Source organism: Scyliorhinus torazame, chromosome 29, assembly GCF_047496885.1.
Source record: "Scyliorhinus torazame isolate Kashiwa2021f chromosome 29, sScyTor2.1, whole genome shotgun sequence".
Taxonomy (NCBI): Eukaryota; Metazoa; Chordata; class Chondrichthyes; order Carcharhiniformes; family Scyliorhinidae; genus Scyliorhinus; species Scyliorhinus torazame.
The window spans coordinates 24,120,239-24,137,220 of NC_092735.1; the positions used below are offsets into that span (position 1 = coordinate 24,120,239).

General features: G+C 48.6%; 1 protein-coding gene across 4 annotated transcripts in view; it reads left to right on the plus strand.

Annotated features, from left to right (window-relative positions):
- LOC140403939 (serine/threonine-protein phosphatase 6 regulatory subunit 3-like) overlaps positions 1–16,982 on the plus strand; it is a 186,838-nt gene that overhangs the window by 153,317 nt on the left and 16,539 nt on the right. Inside the window, exon 23 of one of the 4 annotated variants that reach the window (XM_072492219.1) lies at positions 804–2,635. The exons of the other annotated variants lie outside the window; for them this stretch is intronic. Within the exon in view, the coding sequence (XP_072348320.1) occupies positions 804–807 (4 nt within the window). The 3' untranslated portion in view covers positions 808–2,635. Of the gene's footprint in view, positions 1–803; positions 2,636–16,982 lie in introns of those variants that run through there. 4 annotated transcript variants of the gene reach the window in all.

A 16,982-nucleotide genomic window follows, 5' to 3' on the forward strand; every position in this document is an offset into this window, starting at 1 on the left:
CAAGTAGGCTTCAATGAATTTACTGTGAAAAGCCCCGAGTCGCCACATTCCGCCGCCTGTTTGGGGAGGCTGGTACAGGAATTGAACCCGCGCTGTTGCTGCATTGTTCTGCATTACAAGCCAGCTGTGTAGCCCACTGTGCTAAACCAATGCTTCCCTGATACCTTAGCCTGGCCATCACCGATTGAGGCTGGGCAGCATCTGAAGAGGTTGTGCACAAGCTGCATTGGATGTATGAGGTTGGCACAGAACAGAGTGTGACATGCCATGCTGACACATCTGGTAGGAGTAGCAGCATCTGGAGAGAGAAAAATTGGGCTGATATTTCAGGACATTGGGAAAAGCGGAGACCTAATGACCGGAAACATCAGCTCTTGTTTCTCTCGCCACAGATCCACAAGATGTTTCAAGTATTTTCTGTCTTTCTTTCAGATTTCCGGTATCTGCAGTATTATGCTTTGTCAAAAATCTATTGCCCTCAGTTTTTGAAATTTTCCGCTGACCCTCCGCCTGAGCAGCTTTGTTTCAGGCAGAGTTCAAGATTTTGTTGCCCACTGAAGAAATGCCTCCTAAAATTAGCCCCTGAACAGCCTGGTTCGCATGGACTGCCAAAACTCCTTGGCCTCGGCTCCATGTTGAAGCATAGCCAGTTGGACAAGGTCCCAAAGGGCGACCCCTGCTTATCCCAGCAGGAGTCTGGGCATCGAGAACAGGCGCTAGCGGGGAATTAAAACTGAATCTGGAACATGTGCCTTTCTGCTCACATCGTTTATCTTTTTTCCTCTTTTTTTTGTTCAACCTAGGTAACACCGCGGGGGAGCGACAAGGAAGGTGCTTCTCGGTGCATCCCTGAATGGAAGCCCCCCCCCTCCCACCCCCTGGACTGTCCCCACTCCGGTTTGGGAGCTGGTCTCTTCACTCTCTGCCGTTCGGCGGGGCGATGCCGTGAAAGCCATCAGGACTTCACCTTCCCCAAGGCAACCTCGCGGCTGCACTGATTCGACAAAGATTGAGTGGGGGAGGGAGGGAGGGTGGCGTGGCGAGGGAGGGAGGGATGAGGGTAATTATTATAAACCAGCAATACAATATCTATAACTCAGCTCATGGAATCCAAGGAAATGTTTCTTTATAACGAAGTGTGCACAGCTGGGAGCAGTACACTTGAATGCTGTACCTATTGTGGGAAAGACTAGTTCGAAAAGAGGGAATGATCAATATGTTCTCTCTCTAATATGATGGGCGGGCAGTGTAATTAAATATTTTTCTTTGAATTTAATCTTGCACAGTAAAGATGAGCTCTTGATCCAGAGATCTTTCAGGTCTCGACCAATTCATGCCCCATCTGGCCCCCTTCCCCCTCCCCAAACAGCACAAACACACACACGCGCTCAATTAGTCAAATGAAAACTATGCTGAGAATTAAATGACAATTGTTCCACCTTCCTCTCAGATCCACTTCTGAACCAGACATATGGGGGGGGGATCTCTTCTGTGTAATCTGGTGAGGGCCCCAAAGGTACATGAATCGGGTTGGATCACAATCTGATGGTTCTTTCATTCTCTGGTTCGTTGAGACGTGTCCAGAAGGTCCGACTCCATAAACCGCAAAGCCCCCCCCCCCCCTCCCGCTGCTCTTTTTATTCGCAGCAGAAAGGGGTCTTTTGAGCCGAACTGGCATTAAATGCTGGACACATTCTAGTATTCTTGAAGTTTGCGGACTGTAATGGAGGCAGAATTGCACTCGCAAAAAAAAGGTGAGCACACGCAGGCTTCTTAATCCTGCCATTACTGTACATTTTGTGTAAAGTCAGTAAAACTAAAATGGGGGACCCACCCCCTCCCCCCCCAAAAAAAATGTCACTCTGTACGTGCTGCACAATAAGCTTTCGAACCGAATCGGCAAAATGTTTGCATTTAAAATCTGAGTATACACGCAACGTCGTCTGGAATCTTTGCCTTGCAAACCAGAAGCGGCCGCTTGTAGAAGCTTCCAGCTGTCATCGTGTGGTTACAGGAGTGACGCTAATCCGAGGTGATCCACTGCCTCGTTTAGCACCACGGAGCATTGAGATGACTTCAGTTCAGGCAATGATCCAGCTGTGACGCAAGTTTGGTTTCTTCTTCTGTCCGCTCGAAGCTCTTCCAACTCCAGTTGTATTTGAAGAGCAAAGCCTGAGGAGCAATACAAATTGCTGGCGCCCCTTTGTTGCTGGGCCGTGCTTCCTCTGGGTGAGAGGTGGGTGGCCGTCCACGTTTTGTCCCATCGAGCAAGCTGTACTCTCCCTCAAATGGTGGGGGTGGGGTTAGTTGTGCAAACGACCCGGGCCTGGACTGTTGCAAAAACCTTGCTCGCAGACTGACCTGGAAACACTTCCCTGAGTAATGGTGGAGAGCCCCTAAGTAGCTGTAATCAAGACTGGTTCACTTTTCCTGTTGGAAACTGCTTCACGTTATTCAACCAGTTCATTTTATCGTGCGACTGTTTTTGAAACCTTTGGGGTCTTTGATGCCATGAGCTGATCAGTGTTAAATATTAAATGGTGAGTTATCTATATTTTCATATGGAGAAAACTTTTTTTTGTGCAAAAAAAAAAAAAAAAAATGATGTTTTTAGGAAGAGATGGGCCTACCTTCCGTGGTCCGAGATTGGCTGGATTCCAAAAAGATCTGATAAAGAGGGTGGGGGCAGCCGGTGCTTCCAGATTGGCTCAGAAGAACGTTCGGTTGGTCGAGTCCAGCTCCAGTCTCTGCGTTACTTTCCTCAGAATTGATCGATCAGAACTGATGCGCAGTGGTGGACCTGCTTGGGGGTGACTCCAAGCCGACCTGAGACTTGGGGAGGGGGGGGGAGGGAGAGAGAGGCGGTGCTGGTGAGCACCCCGCATCTTACCCGCCCTCCTGCCTTCTGCAGACCATGCGCTCCACTGAGCATGAGCAAAGCAGACCTTGCCGTCCTCATTGGTTTTGGGGGGGGGGGCGGCAAGAGGGACAGGTGTGTGTGTGGGGGGCGCAAGAGGGACAGGTGTGTGGGTGGGGGGGCAAGAGGGACAGGTGTGTGTGTGGGGGGCGCAAGAGGGACAGGTGTGTGGGTGGGGGGGCGCAAGAGGGACAGGTGTGTTTGGGGGGGGCGCAAGAGCGACAGGTGTGTGTGGGGGGGGAGGGGGCAAGATGGACAGAAGCATCCCGCCCAAGTAAGAAGCCAGACACACAACTTAAGACCTCCTCTCTTTCTCTCTCTCTCTCTCTCTCTCTCTCTCCTCTCTCTCTCTCTCTCTCAGGTGAGATGGTTTTTCTCGTGTCAAAGATGCCTATAACCAGCTGGATCTACAGACCATGGTGAATTTGCTCTTACAAATGTGCTACCATCAGTTCATGCAGGAACAATTGTCGAACCACAAACGTACAGCAGCTTACATTTTAGGGGAGGGGTGGGGGGGGGGGGTGGCGAGGGCGGGGGAGGACTGGCTCAGAAAGCAAGCCGCAAAGAAAAGTGGATGTTCCTTATCGTGATCCAGTGGGTCATTTGGGCTCCCACCCAGAAGATACTGTAGCTCTGCACTGCTACGCAATGATGGATTTAGTGGCATTTGTTGCAAATGACTCTAAGGGTAGGCCTCCTCTCTGACGGCATGTTGCCTCAGAATATCCTCTTGGTCAATTCCAAGGCCTCTATGTGAGGCTCAACTTAAGTCAGTAACACGAGGATGTTTGCGTTTCCTTTAGTTAGAATTTACTTGCAAACTGCGCACCCTTCTTGAGTTCCACTTGTAGCCAGGTGTTTGAAACTCCCGTTGGGGGGGGGCAGGGGGGGGCTGCTGCAGAGGTTCAGGGAATGGGTACAGCTTAAGCAGTGACAATCTCTGCCTAATGTGGGGACAATATCTCAATCCTCCACTGTACAGGCGTTGCACCCTCGATCCCGGGTGCTGTACGCCTGAAGTAGTGCACTCTTAAGTACCAGCTTCATTGGCCAGTGAGCCATCAGCTATGGGAGAATGAGCAGGAATCATTGGAATTTGATGTTGGAAACATGCTTATCGTGCAGCAGCACTCCATTCCTCCCACAAGAAGCAGTCAGCGAGATATATACACAATATAGTGACCGCAATCAGCTCATCAGATATTTCTTACTGGTTTGTCTGATGTTTTACCTATCTTCTGCCAGTTCATACATCACTACTGCCACCGTCACCAATCTACCTTGATGCTCCTCCCGCCCAAAAGCAAAAAAACCAACTCTTTGGAGCAGTGTTCATTTGTTTTGAAACACAATTGTCTTACTCCGCTGTACCTCACGCAACAAAGACACATATTAGTAGTCGCTTGGTAGCGCAGAACGTGAGTATTGCTTGGAAAAAACGGAAAATCCGTCAGCTTTTTGTTAATACTGCACTCGCCAGGACAGATGCAAGAATATCCCATTGAAATTTTGTGTTCTTTCAATTCTGCTCTGATGAGTGCAAGACGAAAAACTTTGACAGCGGGTCCTTTTTTTTCAGCAATGTACAAATATTAATAGCGTAACAGATAGCTGGTCCCAGGCTGTGACTTCGCAAAGGGTTTCAAAAACGTTTTAATTCACGAGTGAACATTCAGCAGGCTGGCTGTCCCAAGTCCCAGAGTGAGGTTGTTGCCGGGAAAGCCCTCCATTACTCTTTTTTTAGCAATCTTATTTGGATAAATTCTGTTGGGCTGGGTGTCCCTGACCTGTGCTGTCAACTGAGCTCAGTTAGGGGGCAGCAGGAGGAGGGACTCTTCACGGTATATTCCAGCCAGGGCTTCTGGACAGTCCCCTCTTGACTTTTCGCTCACTGTGCAGGCAGGGCTCGCGGGAGGACGTGGTCAGTCCCGGGGCGTCGACCCCGTCCATTGAGGAGGTCAGAAGTGATTGTAATCGTTGCGGGCTTATGGATGAAGCTCAACCAGCTGAAAAAAAAATCACCCGGTGGCATGCAGGTGGGCACCGGATCCCTAACGCAAAGTCAGGATCCGTGGTCGGCTCCAGTGCACCCGGTTTTGAAATCCAGCCAAAGCGGATTGAAGCAAGGGGAAATCCCGTCTCTTTTAAGATTATTGATGTTTGAAGTGTGCCGCAAATCGTAATAAAATTTAAAACTGCAGCAGGTGTCTGGCTGATTACTGTTCCTTTTGGTAACGAACACTGAAATAAAAAGAAGATTCTGAAGAGAGAGAGAAAAAGATCTATTGAAGCATTTTTTTGTTGTAAAAGTAAACATATATTCTAGGAGAAATGTTATTGTTTATATACCAGAATTGTACAGACTTGAACACGTTAGTAGGGCTGTACAAACCTGACTGTTGTAATAAAATATTCTATCAATTTCAAAGGATTATCAAATATTTCGTCTCCCGGTTTGAATGCCGCAAGTTGATAAAGATCCAGGCTATCACTGGGGACAAAGTTTGTTTAAGAATATTATGCTGCATTGAAGGGACGAGGAATGGTGCTGGTAGGAATTGTAGAGTCCAGTGTTTAATTAAGCTTCTCTTGTGCTCTGGTACTGTATAACTTGGATGTGTCCCAGATGAACAGGTTCTGCTGAAGACCTGAGGAAACATTTCTTCACCCAGAGGGTGGTGGAAATATGGAACCCGCTCTCTGAGAGGATGGTGGAGGCAGGTATTCTCAAGATTTAAGAAGCGCCTGGACAAAACTTCAATCGCTAAGGCACAGTAGGCTATGGACCAAGTGCTGGTAAATGGGATCAGTATTTGATGGTTGGCATAGACGTGTTGGGCCAAAAGACCTGTTTACGTGCTGTATGTATGGATCCCTTGTAGCGGCAACTTGACCAAACCCATGGTTGAAATGCAGATAGGGCGGCTTGGACTTTAGAAGCTGACTGATTTAAAAAAAAAAAAAAAAAAAAAAAAAATCGCAACAAACCTTGCTTGTCAGTATCTTAACACGCACTGTCTAAAACAGGAGAATGAGGTGATCACATTGAAACATTCGAGACTCTGAAGGAGCTCGACAGGATAGGCACACAGGTCGTTTCCCCCTTTGGGGGGGGGGGGGTGTGCACAGTCATATCGCTGATCAATTCGGACTGAGACGAGGCATTTCTTCAAAGGGTTCTGCCCGAACAGGCGCCGGAAATGTGGCGACTAGGGGCTTTTCACAGTAACTTCATTTGTAGCCTACTTGTGACAATAAGTGATTTTCATTTCAACTTTGGAATTCTCTTACCTCCAGAGGATTATGGGATGCTGCATTGTCCCCCCCCCCCCCCCCCCCCCCCCCCCCCCCCCCCCGGCTGGGGGAGATTGCTCATTCAGGAAATCAAGGGATATGGAGAGAGAGTGGAGTTGGGGCAGAAGGTCAGTAATGATATTGAATGGCACAGCGGGCCTTCTACCTGTTAGAGCTGAGAATTGACTGAGTTTTCCCTTGCGCGCGGAGTCCAGGTCTGATGAAGTTCCCTTCAGATTCTCTCGGGGATGGTCCTAATTCCCTTTGGGGGGGGGGGGCGGAAAACGTAAAAGTATTCCACCGTCTAGATTTTTAAAAAAAATTCATTCATGAGAAAAACGCCGTTAATTGCCTTGAGATTGGTGGTGAGCTGCCGTCTTGAACCGCTGCAGTCCATTTGGAACCGAGATGGGGAATGTCTTCAGCCAGAGGGTAGTGAATCTGTGGAACTTTTACGGGGGGAGGGTGGACGTAAAGTATTCCACCGTCTAGATTTTTTGAAATTCATTCATGAGATATGGGTGGTGCTGAGAAAGCCACCATTAATTGTCCTTGAGAAGACGGTGGTGAGCTGCCGCCTTGAACCGCTGCAGTCCATGTGGAGTTTAGAAGGATGGGGGGGATCTTCTTGAAACTTACAGGATACTGCGAGGCCTGGATAGAGTGGACGTGGAGAGGATGTTTCCACTTGGAGGAAAAAGTAGAACCAAATGAGACAATCGCAGACTAAAGAGCCGATCCTTTAAAACAGTGATGAAAATGATGAGGAATTTCTTCAGCCAGAGGGTGGTGAATCTGTGGAGGCCAAATCACTATCTTTAAGACCGAGATAGGTTCTTGATTAATAAGTGGATCTGGGGTTATGGGGATGAGAATAATATCAGCCATGATTGAATGGCGGAGCAGACTCGATGGGCCGAGTGGCCTAATTTGGCTTCTATGTCTTATGGTGTAGGTACACCCACAGTGCAGTTAGAGAGGGAGTTCCAGGATTTTGACCTGGGAACAGTAAAGGAATGGTGATATAGTTCCAATTCAGGATGGTGAGTGACTTGGAGGGCAACTTCCAGGTGTTGGTGCTCCCATGTGTATGTTGCCCTTGTCCTTTTCAATGGTAGCAGTAGTGGGCTTGGAAGATGAGTTCCTGCATTGCATCTCGCAGATGGTGTACACGCTGCCACTGCATCGGCGGAGGAGGGATTGAATGTGGATGGGGGGCCAATCAAATGAGCTGCTTTGTCCTGGGTGGTGCCAAGCTTCTTGAATGTTGGAGCTGTGCTCATCCAGGCAAGTGGAGAATTCTATTTCACTCTTGTGCTTTGTAGATGGTGAACAGGCTTTGGGGAGGCAAGAGATGTTATTCGCTGCAGGATTCCTAGCCTCTGACCTGCACTTGTAACGACAGTCTTTCCTTGGTAGTTCAGTTTTCGGTACAGGGTAACCCCCCAGGATGTTGGGGAATTCAGCGATGGTAATGCCATTGAATGTCCAGGGGCGATGGTTAGATTCTTTTTGAGATAGTCGTGCAATGTTACTTGTCAGTTTAAACCTGGATATTTTCCAGGCCTTGCTGCATTTGGACATGGACTGCTTCAGTATCTGAGTCACGAAGGGCGATTAATGTGCAGCCATCTGAACTTTCCCACTCTTTTAAAATATAAATTTAAAGTACCTAATACATTTTTTCCAATTAAGGGGCAATTTAGCGTGGCCAATCCACCTACCCTGTACATCTTTGGGTTGTGGGGGCAAAACCCCGCAAACATGGGGAGAATGTGCAAACTCCATACGGACCGTGACCCTGAGCCGGGATCGAACCTGGGACCTCGGCGCCGTGAGGCTGCAAGGCTAACCCACTGCGTCACCCTGCTGCCTCAACATTCCCACTTCTGATCTTATAATGGAAGAAAGGCCATTGATAAAGCAGTTGAAGATGGTTGAGCCAAAGAGACGATCTGAGGCTTCTGCAGTGATGTCCTGGAGCTGAGATAATTGACCTCCAACAACCATGACCTTTGAGCTAAGTATGATTCCAATCAGCGGAGAGTTTTCCCATTGACTCCAGTTTTGCTAGGGCTCCTTGAAGTCATATTCTATGAAATGCTGCTTTGATGTCAAGCACAGTCACTCTCATCCCACCTCATCTCTGGAGTTCAGCTCTTTTATCTATGTTTGAAACAAGGCTGTAATGAGCTCAGGAACTGAACGACTGGCAGAACTCAAACTGAGTGTCAGTGAGCAGCTTATTGCTAAGCAAGTGTCACTTGACAGCACTATTATGAAATCTTCCATCACTTTACTGATGATCGAGAGTAGGCTGTTGGGCCAGTAATTGGACAAGTTGTATTTGGCCTTTTTGTGTACAGGACACATTTGAACAATTTTCCACATTGCCACGTAGATGCCAGTATTGTAGCTGTACTGGAAAAGCTTGGTATGGGCACGTCACGTTCTGGGGCACAAGTCTTCAGTGCTATCACTGTAACATTATCAGTATGCTTGCTGTGCCCTCAGCTATTTCTTAATATCATGAAAGTTAATCGAGTTGGCTGAAGACTGGCATCTGTAATGCTGGAGACCTTTGGAGAATGTTGAGATGGTTCATCCACTAGACACTTTTGGTTGAAGGTTGTTGCAAATGTTTTACATTGATTTGCTGAGGATCCTCCTCAATGAAGATGGGGCTTTTTCTGGAGCCTCCTCCTCCAGTGAGTTGTCTTAATTGTTCACCATCCACGACTGGACTGCAGAACTTGGATCGAATCCAGTTCACTTGTTGTAGGATCGCTTAGCTCTGCCTATCACTTGCTGCTTAGCATGCAAGTAGTCCTGTGTTGTGGCTTCACCAAGTTGACACCTCATTATGCCCGCTGCTGCTCCTGCAGCAAACGTTTGAATCGCGCCCTGTAAATCTATCTTGGTGTCTGTGTACCTTCCTTTTTAGTGCCCTTCTGCACTCTTCATTGAACCACGATTGATCCCCTGGCTTGGTAATGGTAGAGTGAGAATATGCCAGGCCATGAGATTACAGATTGTGGTAGAGTACAATTCTGCTGCTGGTGATGGTCTACAGCACCTCATGGTTGCCCGGTCTAGAGTTGCTGAATCAGTTCTAAAGCTATCCCATTTAGCATGATGGTAGCGCAATGCATGATGACGGGTATGCTCAATGTGAAGGTGGGACTTTGTCTCCACAAGGACTGTGCGATGGTTATGCTTATCACTACAATCATGGACAGATGCATCTGCGGCAGGCAGATTGATGAGAAGGTCAAGTATTTTTTTCCCTCTTGTTTGTTCCCTCAACACCTGCTGCAGTCACGGCCTAGCAGCTGTGTCTTTTAGGACTTGGTCTATAGTGGTGCTACCTATCTTACTGATGGATGTAATTCTGCACCCTTGGCACCCTCAGTGTCTCCTCCAAGTGGTGTTCAACTGGGGTGAGGGGGGGGGGGGGGGGGGGGGAGGAAAGTATGTGGTAAGCTGCAGGCGGTTTCCTTGCCCATGTTTGACCTGAAGCCATGAGGCTTCGTGAGCCGACGTTGAGAACTCCCAAGGCAACTTCCTCCCGAATGTATGCCACTGTGCAAATCTGCACATTAAAGTGATACAGTTAGTCTCACTGTAATGTGCTGATTCCCGAGGTACCGGAGGCATTGGGATCTATCCCCTTTGAACAAAGAACAAAGAAATGTACAGCACAGGAACAGGCCCTTCGGCCCTCCAAGCCCGTGCCGACCATACTGCCCGACTAAACTACAATCTTCTACACTTCCTGGGTCCGTATCCTTCTATTCCCATCCTATTCATATATTTGTCAAGATGCCCCTTAAATGTCCCTATCGTCCCTGCTTCCACTACCTCCTCCGGTAGTGAGTTCCAGGCACCCACTACCCTCTGCGTAAAAAACTTGCCTCGTACATCTACTCTAAACCTTGCCCCTCTCACCTTAAACCTATGCCCCCTAGTAATTGACCCCTCTACCCTGGGGAAAAGCCTCTGACTATCCACTCTGTCTATGCCCCTCATAATTTTGTATACCTCTATCAGGTCGCCCCTCAACCTCCTTCGTTCCAGTGAGAACAAACCGAGTTTATTCAATCGCTCCTCATAGCTTATGCCCTCCATACCAGGCAACATTCTGGTAAATCTCTTCTGCACCCTCTCTAAAGCCTCCACATCCTTCTGGTAGTGTGGCGACCAGAATTGAACACTATACTCCAAGTGTGGCCTAACTAAGGTTCTATACAGCTGCAACATGACTTGCCAATTCTTATACTCAATGCCCCGGCCAATGAAGGCAAGCATGCCGTATGCCTTCTTGACTACCTTCTCCACCTGTGTTGCCCCTTTCAATGACCTGTGGACCTGTACTCCTAGATCTCTTTGACTTTCAATATTCTTGAGGGTTCTACCATTCACTGTATATTCCCTACCTGCATTAGCCCTTCCAAAATGCATTACCTCACATTTGTCCGGATTAAACTCCATCTGCCATCTCTCCGCCCAAGTCTCCAGACAATCTAAATCCTGCTGTATCCTCTGACAGCCCTCATCGCTATCCGCAATTCCACCAACCTTTATGTCGTCTGCAAACTTACTAATCAGACCAGTTACATTTTCCTCCAAATCATTTATATATACCACAAACAGCAAAGGTCCCAACACTGATCCCTGTGGAACACCACTGGTCACAGCCCTCCAATTAGAAAAGCACCCCTCCATTGCTACCCTCTGCCTTCTATGGCCTAGCCAGTTCTGTATCCACCTTGCCAGTTCACCCCTGATCCCGTGTGACTTCACCTTTTGTACTAGTCTACCCTTGGAGACCTCGGGCGAGCGCCGTTCACTGGTCCCCACAAATGGGGACCATACGGAATGGCACTCGTGGGTCTCCCAGAGGATCGGAGGCCCCCAGGTGCATGCCCTTTGGGCACTGTTGGTGCCAGCCTGACACCGCCAAGGTGCCCAGATAACACTGCCAGCTGGCAGGGGCACTGCCATGGTGGCATGTGTGCTGGTGATCAGGCTGGGGGTGCCCTGCATGTGTGTTTGGGGGGCCGGGGACCCTCCCATAGTGCTTTGGGGAGGGGAGGGTTGGTTCGGGGGTTGCGTTGGGTGCCTCTTGAGATCAGGGACACCATTTAAAAATGGCATCCCAATCTCGCTACACTGAGGGGTTCCAGCGAGCGGAGCTTCTTGGTGTACAAAACTGGGCTATGTGCGGCTTTAGCTGTGCATTCCGAGCTGAGGCCCTTATCCAACGCGAGTGACGTATAGCCATGTGTTTCTCAGTGCTGCGAATGCTGGAAAACAGGTGGCTAAACAAACTCGCTGTGGGACGTTTAAATTGTGTCCTGTAAATCTAGGTGTCTGTGTACCTTCCTTTTTATTCTCTGTCTCCTCTTTCCCTTCCATTCACGCTCATGATTATCACTGTCTCCTTGCCTGTCTTACAACTTGCCCTTGACGGGCTTTACATTTGGACTCTCGTTTGGCCTCTTCTGTCTTCAGGTTGTTGCCAAAACAGTTCACAGGTAACTAGTTACTTCCAGAGGATGACCCATAGCAAGATCCCACAAACCTCAAATGAGGTAACTGGTCCATTATCTTTTTTTGAGGAACAAATGTTGACCAGAATTATTTGCCTCCAGTTCTTCAAGTAGTCCCCTGGAATCTCTGACAACCACCTGAACCATGAGCATCTTAAAGATGGTACATGTGACAATGTGGCACCCCCTTGGTTGTGCACTGAAATATCAAGTCTAAATTATAGCCAGGATTCTACTACCCCTCATGCCTGGCGGGAAATTATGTTCCCACCGAGAAATGGCTGCTGCATCGGCTGGCGGGAGACATATTGTGGCCTTGGCTGGTTTGTTTAAATTGGTGGAAATGGAGTTTGAACCCATGACCTTATAACGCGTCCTCCCAACTGACACTCTGAGAGTAAAGACTCCAGTCCCAGTGGTTCAGATGTAAAATCAGCAGCAATTTAGGTTAGGGGCGGAGTTGAGGTTGATGCCAATCCAATGGATACATGGGTTTGAGACGGGGAGGATGGATGGGAGGTTTTAGGGATGGAGGAATCTCCATCTATCTTGATGGATCTCCATCTATCTATCTATCTTGACTTCCAAAAGGCCTTTGATAAGGTGCCTCACGGGAGACTGCTGAGTAAAATAAGGTCCCATGGTATTCGAGGCAAGGTACTAACATGGATTGACGATTGGCTGTCAGGGAGAAATCAGAGAGTTGGGATAAAAGGTTCTTCTTCGGAATGGCAACCGGTGACGAGTGGGGTCCCGCAGGGTTCAGTGTTGGGGCCACAGCTGTTGTCTTTATATATTAACGATCTAGATGACGAGACTGGGGGCATTCTGACTAGTTTGCCGATGATACAAAGATAGGTGATGGGGCAGGTAGTTTGGAGGAGGTGGGGAGACTGCAGAAAGATTTAGACAGTTTAGGAGAGTGGTCCAAGAAATGGCTGATGAAATTCAACGTGGGCAAGTGCGAGGTCTTGCACTTTGGAAAAAAGAATAGAGGCATGGGCTATTTTCCAAACGGTGACAAAATTCATAATGCTGAAGTGCAAAGGGACTTGGGAGTCCTAGTCCAGGATTCTCTAAAGGTAAACTTGCAGGTTGAGTCCGTAATTAAGAAAGCAAATGCAATGTTGTCATTTATCTCGAGGCTTGGAATATAAAAGCAGGGATGTACTTCTGAAGCTTTATAAAGCATTAGGCCCCATTTAGAATACTGTGAGCAATTTTGGGCCCCACACCTCAGGAAGGACATACTGGCACTGGAGCGGGTCCAGCAGAGATTCACACGGATGAACCCAGGAATGGTAGGCCTAATATACGATGAACGTCTGAGGATCCTGGGATTATATTCATTGGAGTTTAGGAGGTTGAGGGGAGATCGAATAGAAACTTACAAGATAATGAATGGCTTAGATAGGGTGGACGTAGGGAAGTTGTTTCCATTAGCAGGGGAGACTAGGACCTGGGGGCACAGCCTTAGAATAAAAGGGAGTCACTTTAGAACAGAAATGAGGAGAAATCTCTTCAGCCAGAGAGTGGTGGGTCTGTGGAATTCATTGCCACAGAGGGCGGTGGAGGCCGGGACGTTGAGTGTCTTTAAGACAGAAGTTGATAAATTCTTGATTTCTTGAGGAATTAAGGGGTATGGAGAGAGAGCAGGTAAATGGAGTTGAAATGAGCCATGATTGAATGGTGGAGTGGACTCGATGGGCCGAATGGCCTTACGTCCACTCCTAGGTCTTGTGGTCTTATAGGAATAGAAGAGTGAAGGAGATGAAGGACTTGTTTTTGGAAGGCCGCTTCTCAAGTTTGGTGGAGTTAGGGGTTCCCGCATGGAGAGGATTTTAGGTACACGCACGTGCGAGACTTTGCAGAAAAGATCTTTCCAGCATTTCCCGTAGCAGCTTCCTCCTCGTTACTGGAGGAGGTGCTGTCGGTAATGGGGTTGGAGGGAGGGGCGTCTTGGAGGATTTTGAAAGATAAGGTGTCTGGAGGAGGAGCTGGAGATGATGCTGGAGGAGCGATTGTGGTGCGAGGTGCTGCGGAGGGTGAATGCCTCAACCGAGTGTGCGATGCTGAGACTAATGCAGCTGAAGGTGGTACACAGGGCATACCTGACGAAGTCTAGGATAAGCCGGCTGTTTGAGGGGGTTGGATATTTCTGAACCGTGTGGGAGGGGCCCAGCTAATCATGTGCTCATGTTCTGTTCCTGTCCAAAGCTGGAGAAATTGTGGAGGTTGTTCTTCACCCTGACAGCGGTCTTGCATGTGGATTTGGAGCCTGGGCGCCGTATTTAGGGTGTCAGACCTGCCGGAGTTGAAGATGGGAGTGGGGTCAGACTGGGCAGCACGGTTAGCACTGTGGCTTCACAGCGCCAGGGTCACAGGTTCGATTCGCCGCTGGGTCACTGTGCGGAGTCTGCACGTTCTCCCCGTGTCTGCGTGGGGTTACTTCCGGGTGCTACGGTTTCCTCCCACAGTCCAAAGACGTGCATGTTAGGTGGATTGGCCATGCTAAATTGCCCTTAGTGTCCAAAAAGGCTAGGAGGGGTTATTGGGTTACGGGGATAGGGCGGAAGTGAGGGCTTAAGTGGGTCGGTGCAGACTCTATGGGCCGAATGGCCTCCTTCTGCACTGTATGTTCTATGTTCTAGCCTTCGCCTTGCTGATCACTCGCAGGTGGGTTCTGTTGGGGTGGAGGTCAGCTTCTCCACCCTGTGCTTCGGAGTGGCTGGGGGAATCTGATGGAGTCGCTGCATTTAGAGAAGCTGAAGTTTGCCCTTAAGAGGGGCGAATCAGGGGTTCGACAAGAGATGGGATTTGTTTATTCTGCATTTCGGGGAGCTAGTTAGCATCAACTATTATGGATGGGGGGGGATGTTGATTGGGAGGAACGGGGGTGGAAAGTTGTGTTGTGTTTAGTTTGTTTTGTGTTGTAATGTTTTGCAAATGTTTGAATAAAAATACTTATTAAAAGAAGATGTAAAATAAGGTTTGGGTACACCTCAAGCTGGGCAGACTAAGGGGTGACCGATTTAAAACCGAAATGAGAAGGAATCACTTCACTAAAAGGGCGGCAAATCTGTGGAATTCCCTACCCCAGAGTGCAGTGGATGCCAGACAACGAAACAAACTTAGAGGAGATGGACCGGTTTTTAATTAGTAGCGTGGTGAAGGGTTATGGAGAGCGGGCAGGAAGGTGGAGGTGAGGCCGATATGAGATCAGCCATGATAGTGCTGAATGGCGGAGCAGGCTCGAGGGACTGAATTGCCGACTCCTAGTCCTCAGCGGCAGGGTCCCAGGTTCGATTCCCGGCTTGGGTCACTGTCTGTGCGGAGTCTGCACGTTCTCCCCGTGTCTGCGTGGGTTTCCTCCGGGTGCTCCGGTTTCCTCCCACATGTCCCGAAAGACGTGCTTGTTGGGTGAATTGGACATTCTGAATTCCCCCTCTGTGTACCCGACCAGGTGTCGGAGTGTGGCCACTGGGGGATTTTCACAGTAACTTCATTGCAGTGTTAATGTAAGCCTACTTGTGACACTAATAAAGACTATTATTATTAATTGATCTTGATGTTACATATAATTGCTTCAATCGGCATTTGCAACTATATGCAAACGGATAAAAACACGGAATTTCTGTCAATCGCTGTTTGGAGGGCTGGCGGACAAATTATTTTAAAGGATATGGAGGCATTGAAGAGGGAGCAGAGAAGGTTTATAAGGATGATACCAGAAATGTGCAGGTTTATACATCAGGAAAGGACAGGATGGCTGATCTTTCTCTTGAGTAAAGATGGGGGTGGGGGGTCCTTTAAAATGATCAAATGTTTTGATAGGGTGGATACAGAGAGAAAGTTTCCTCCTGTACGGGAAGAGCAGAACAGGAGGCCGTCAATTCAAGTTCATCCCTGAGAGATCCAGCCGAGAATTCAGGAGAAACGTCTTCACCCAGAGAGTCGGGAGAATGTGGAGCTCTCTACCGCAGGGATCGGTGGAAGTGAATGGTGTAAATGCATTTAAGGGGAAACGGGACAAGCCTATGAGGGAGAAGGGAATAAAGCTCTGATGATAGGTCCCGGGTTCGATGCCGGCTCTGGGTCACTGTCCGTGTGGAGTTTGCATGTTCTCCCCGTGTCTGCGTGGGTTTCGCCCCCACAACCCAAAGATGTGCAGTGTAGGTGGATTGGCCACCTAAATTGCCCCTTAATTGGGAAAATGAATTGGTTACACTAAGTTAAGAAAAAAATGGCAACACTAAAACAAGTCTTCAGCCTGTAATGGTGTCCATCCCCACACAAAGAGTTGTCCTAATTCCATCTGATAGAAGTGAATCTACCAGAACAAGGCTGTTGTAACCTTATTGTGAGCTGGGAGGCAGTGATGTGGTGGTAAGCTCGTGGATGAGGAATCCAGATGCTCATGCTCATACTCTTGGGCGGTACAGTCGCAGTGGTTAGCACTGCTACCTCTCAGTGCCAGGGTCCCAGGTTCAAATCTGGCCTTGGGTGGCTGTCTGTGTGGAGTTTTCACTTTCTCCCCGTGTCTGCTCCAGTTTCTTCTCAGCCCAAGGATGCGCAGGTTGGTGATTGGCCAGGCTAAATTGTTCCTAAGTGTCCAAAGATGTGCAGGTTAGCTTAAGGGGTTATTGGGAAACGGTGAGGGTGTGGGCTTGGGAGGAGTGCTCTTTCAGAGGGCCGGTGCAGACCCGATGGGCCGAATGGTCTCCTTCTGCACGGTAGGAATTCTATGAAATGGGTTCAAAGCCCACCACAGCCTCTGGTGGAATTTGAATTCAACTAATAAATTTGGTCTCAGTAGCGGTCATTGAAATCTGTCTGGTTCACTAATACGTTCCCTGCCCTTTATACGTTCATAAGATATTGGAGCAGAATTCGGCCATTTGGCCCATCATGTCTGCTCCGCCATTCGATCATGGCTGATCTCATCCTGGCGTTAACTCCACCGTCCTTCCCGTTCTCCATAACCCTTCGACCCATTACCAATTAAAAATCTGTCCAACTCCTCCTTAAATTTACTCATTGTCCCAGCATCCGCCACACTCTGGGGTAGCGAGTTCCACAGTTTCACGAGCCTTTGGGAGAAGTAATTTCTCCTCATCTCAGTTTTAAATTTGCTACATCTTATCCTGAGGCTATAACCTTTCAGGAAAGGAAATCTGCCATCCTTAACAGGGCTGGCCGACATGCGGCCTCCAGCA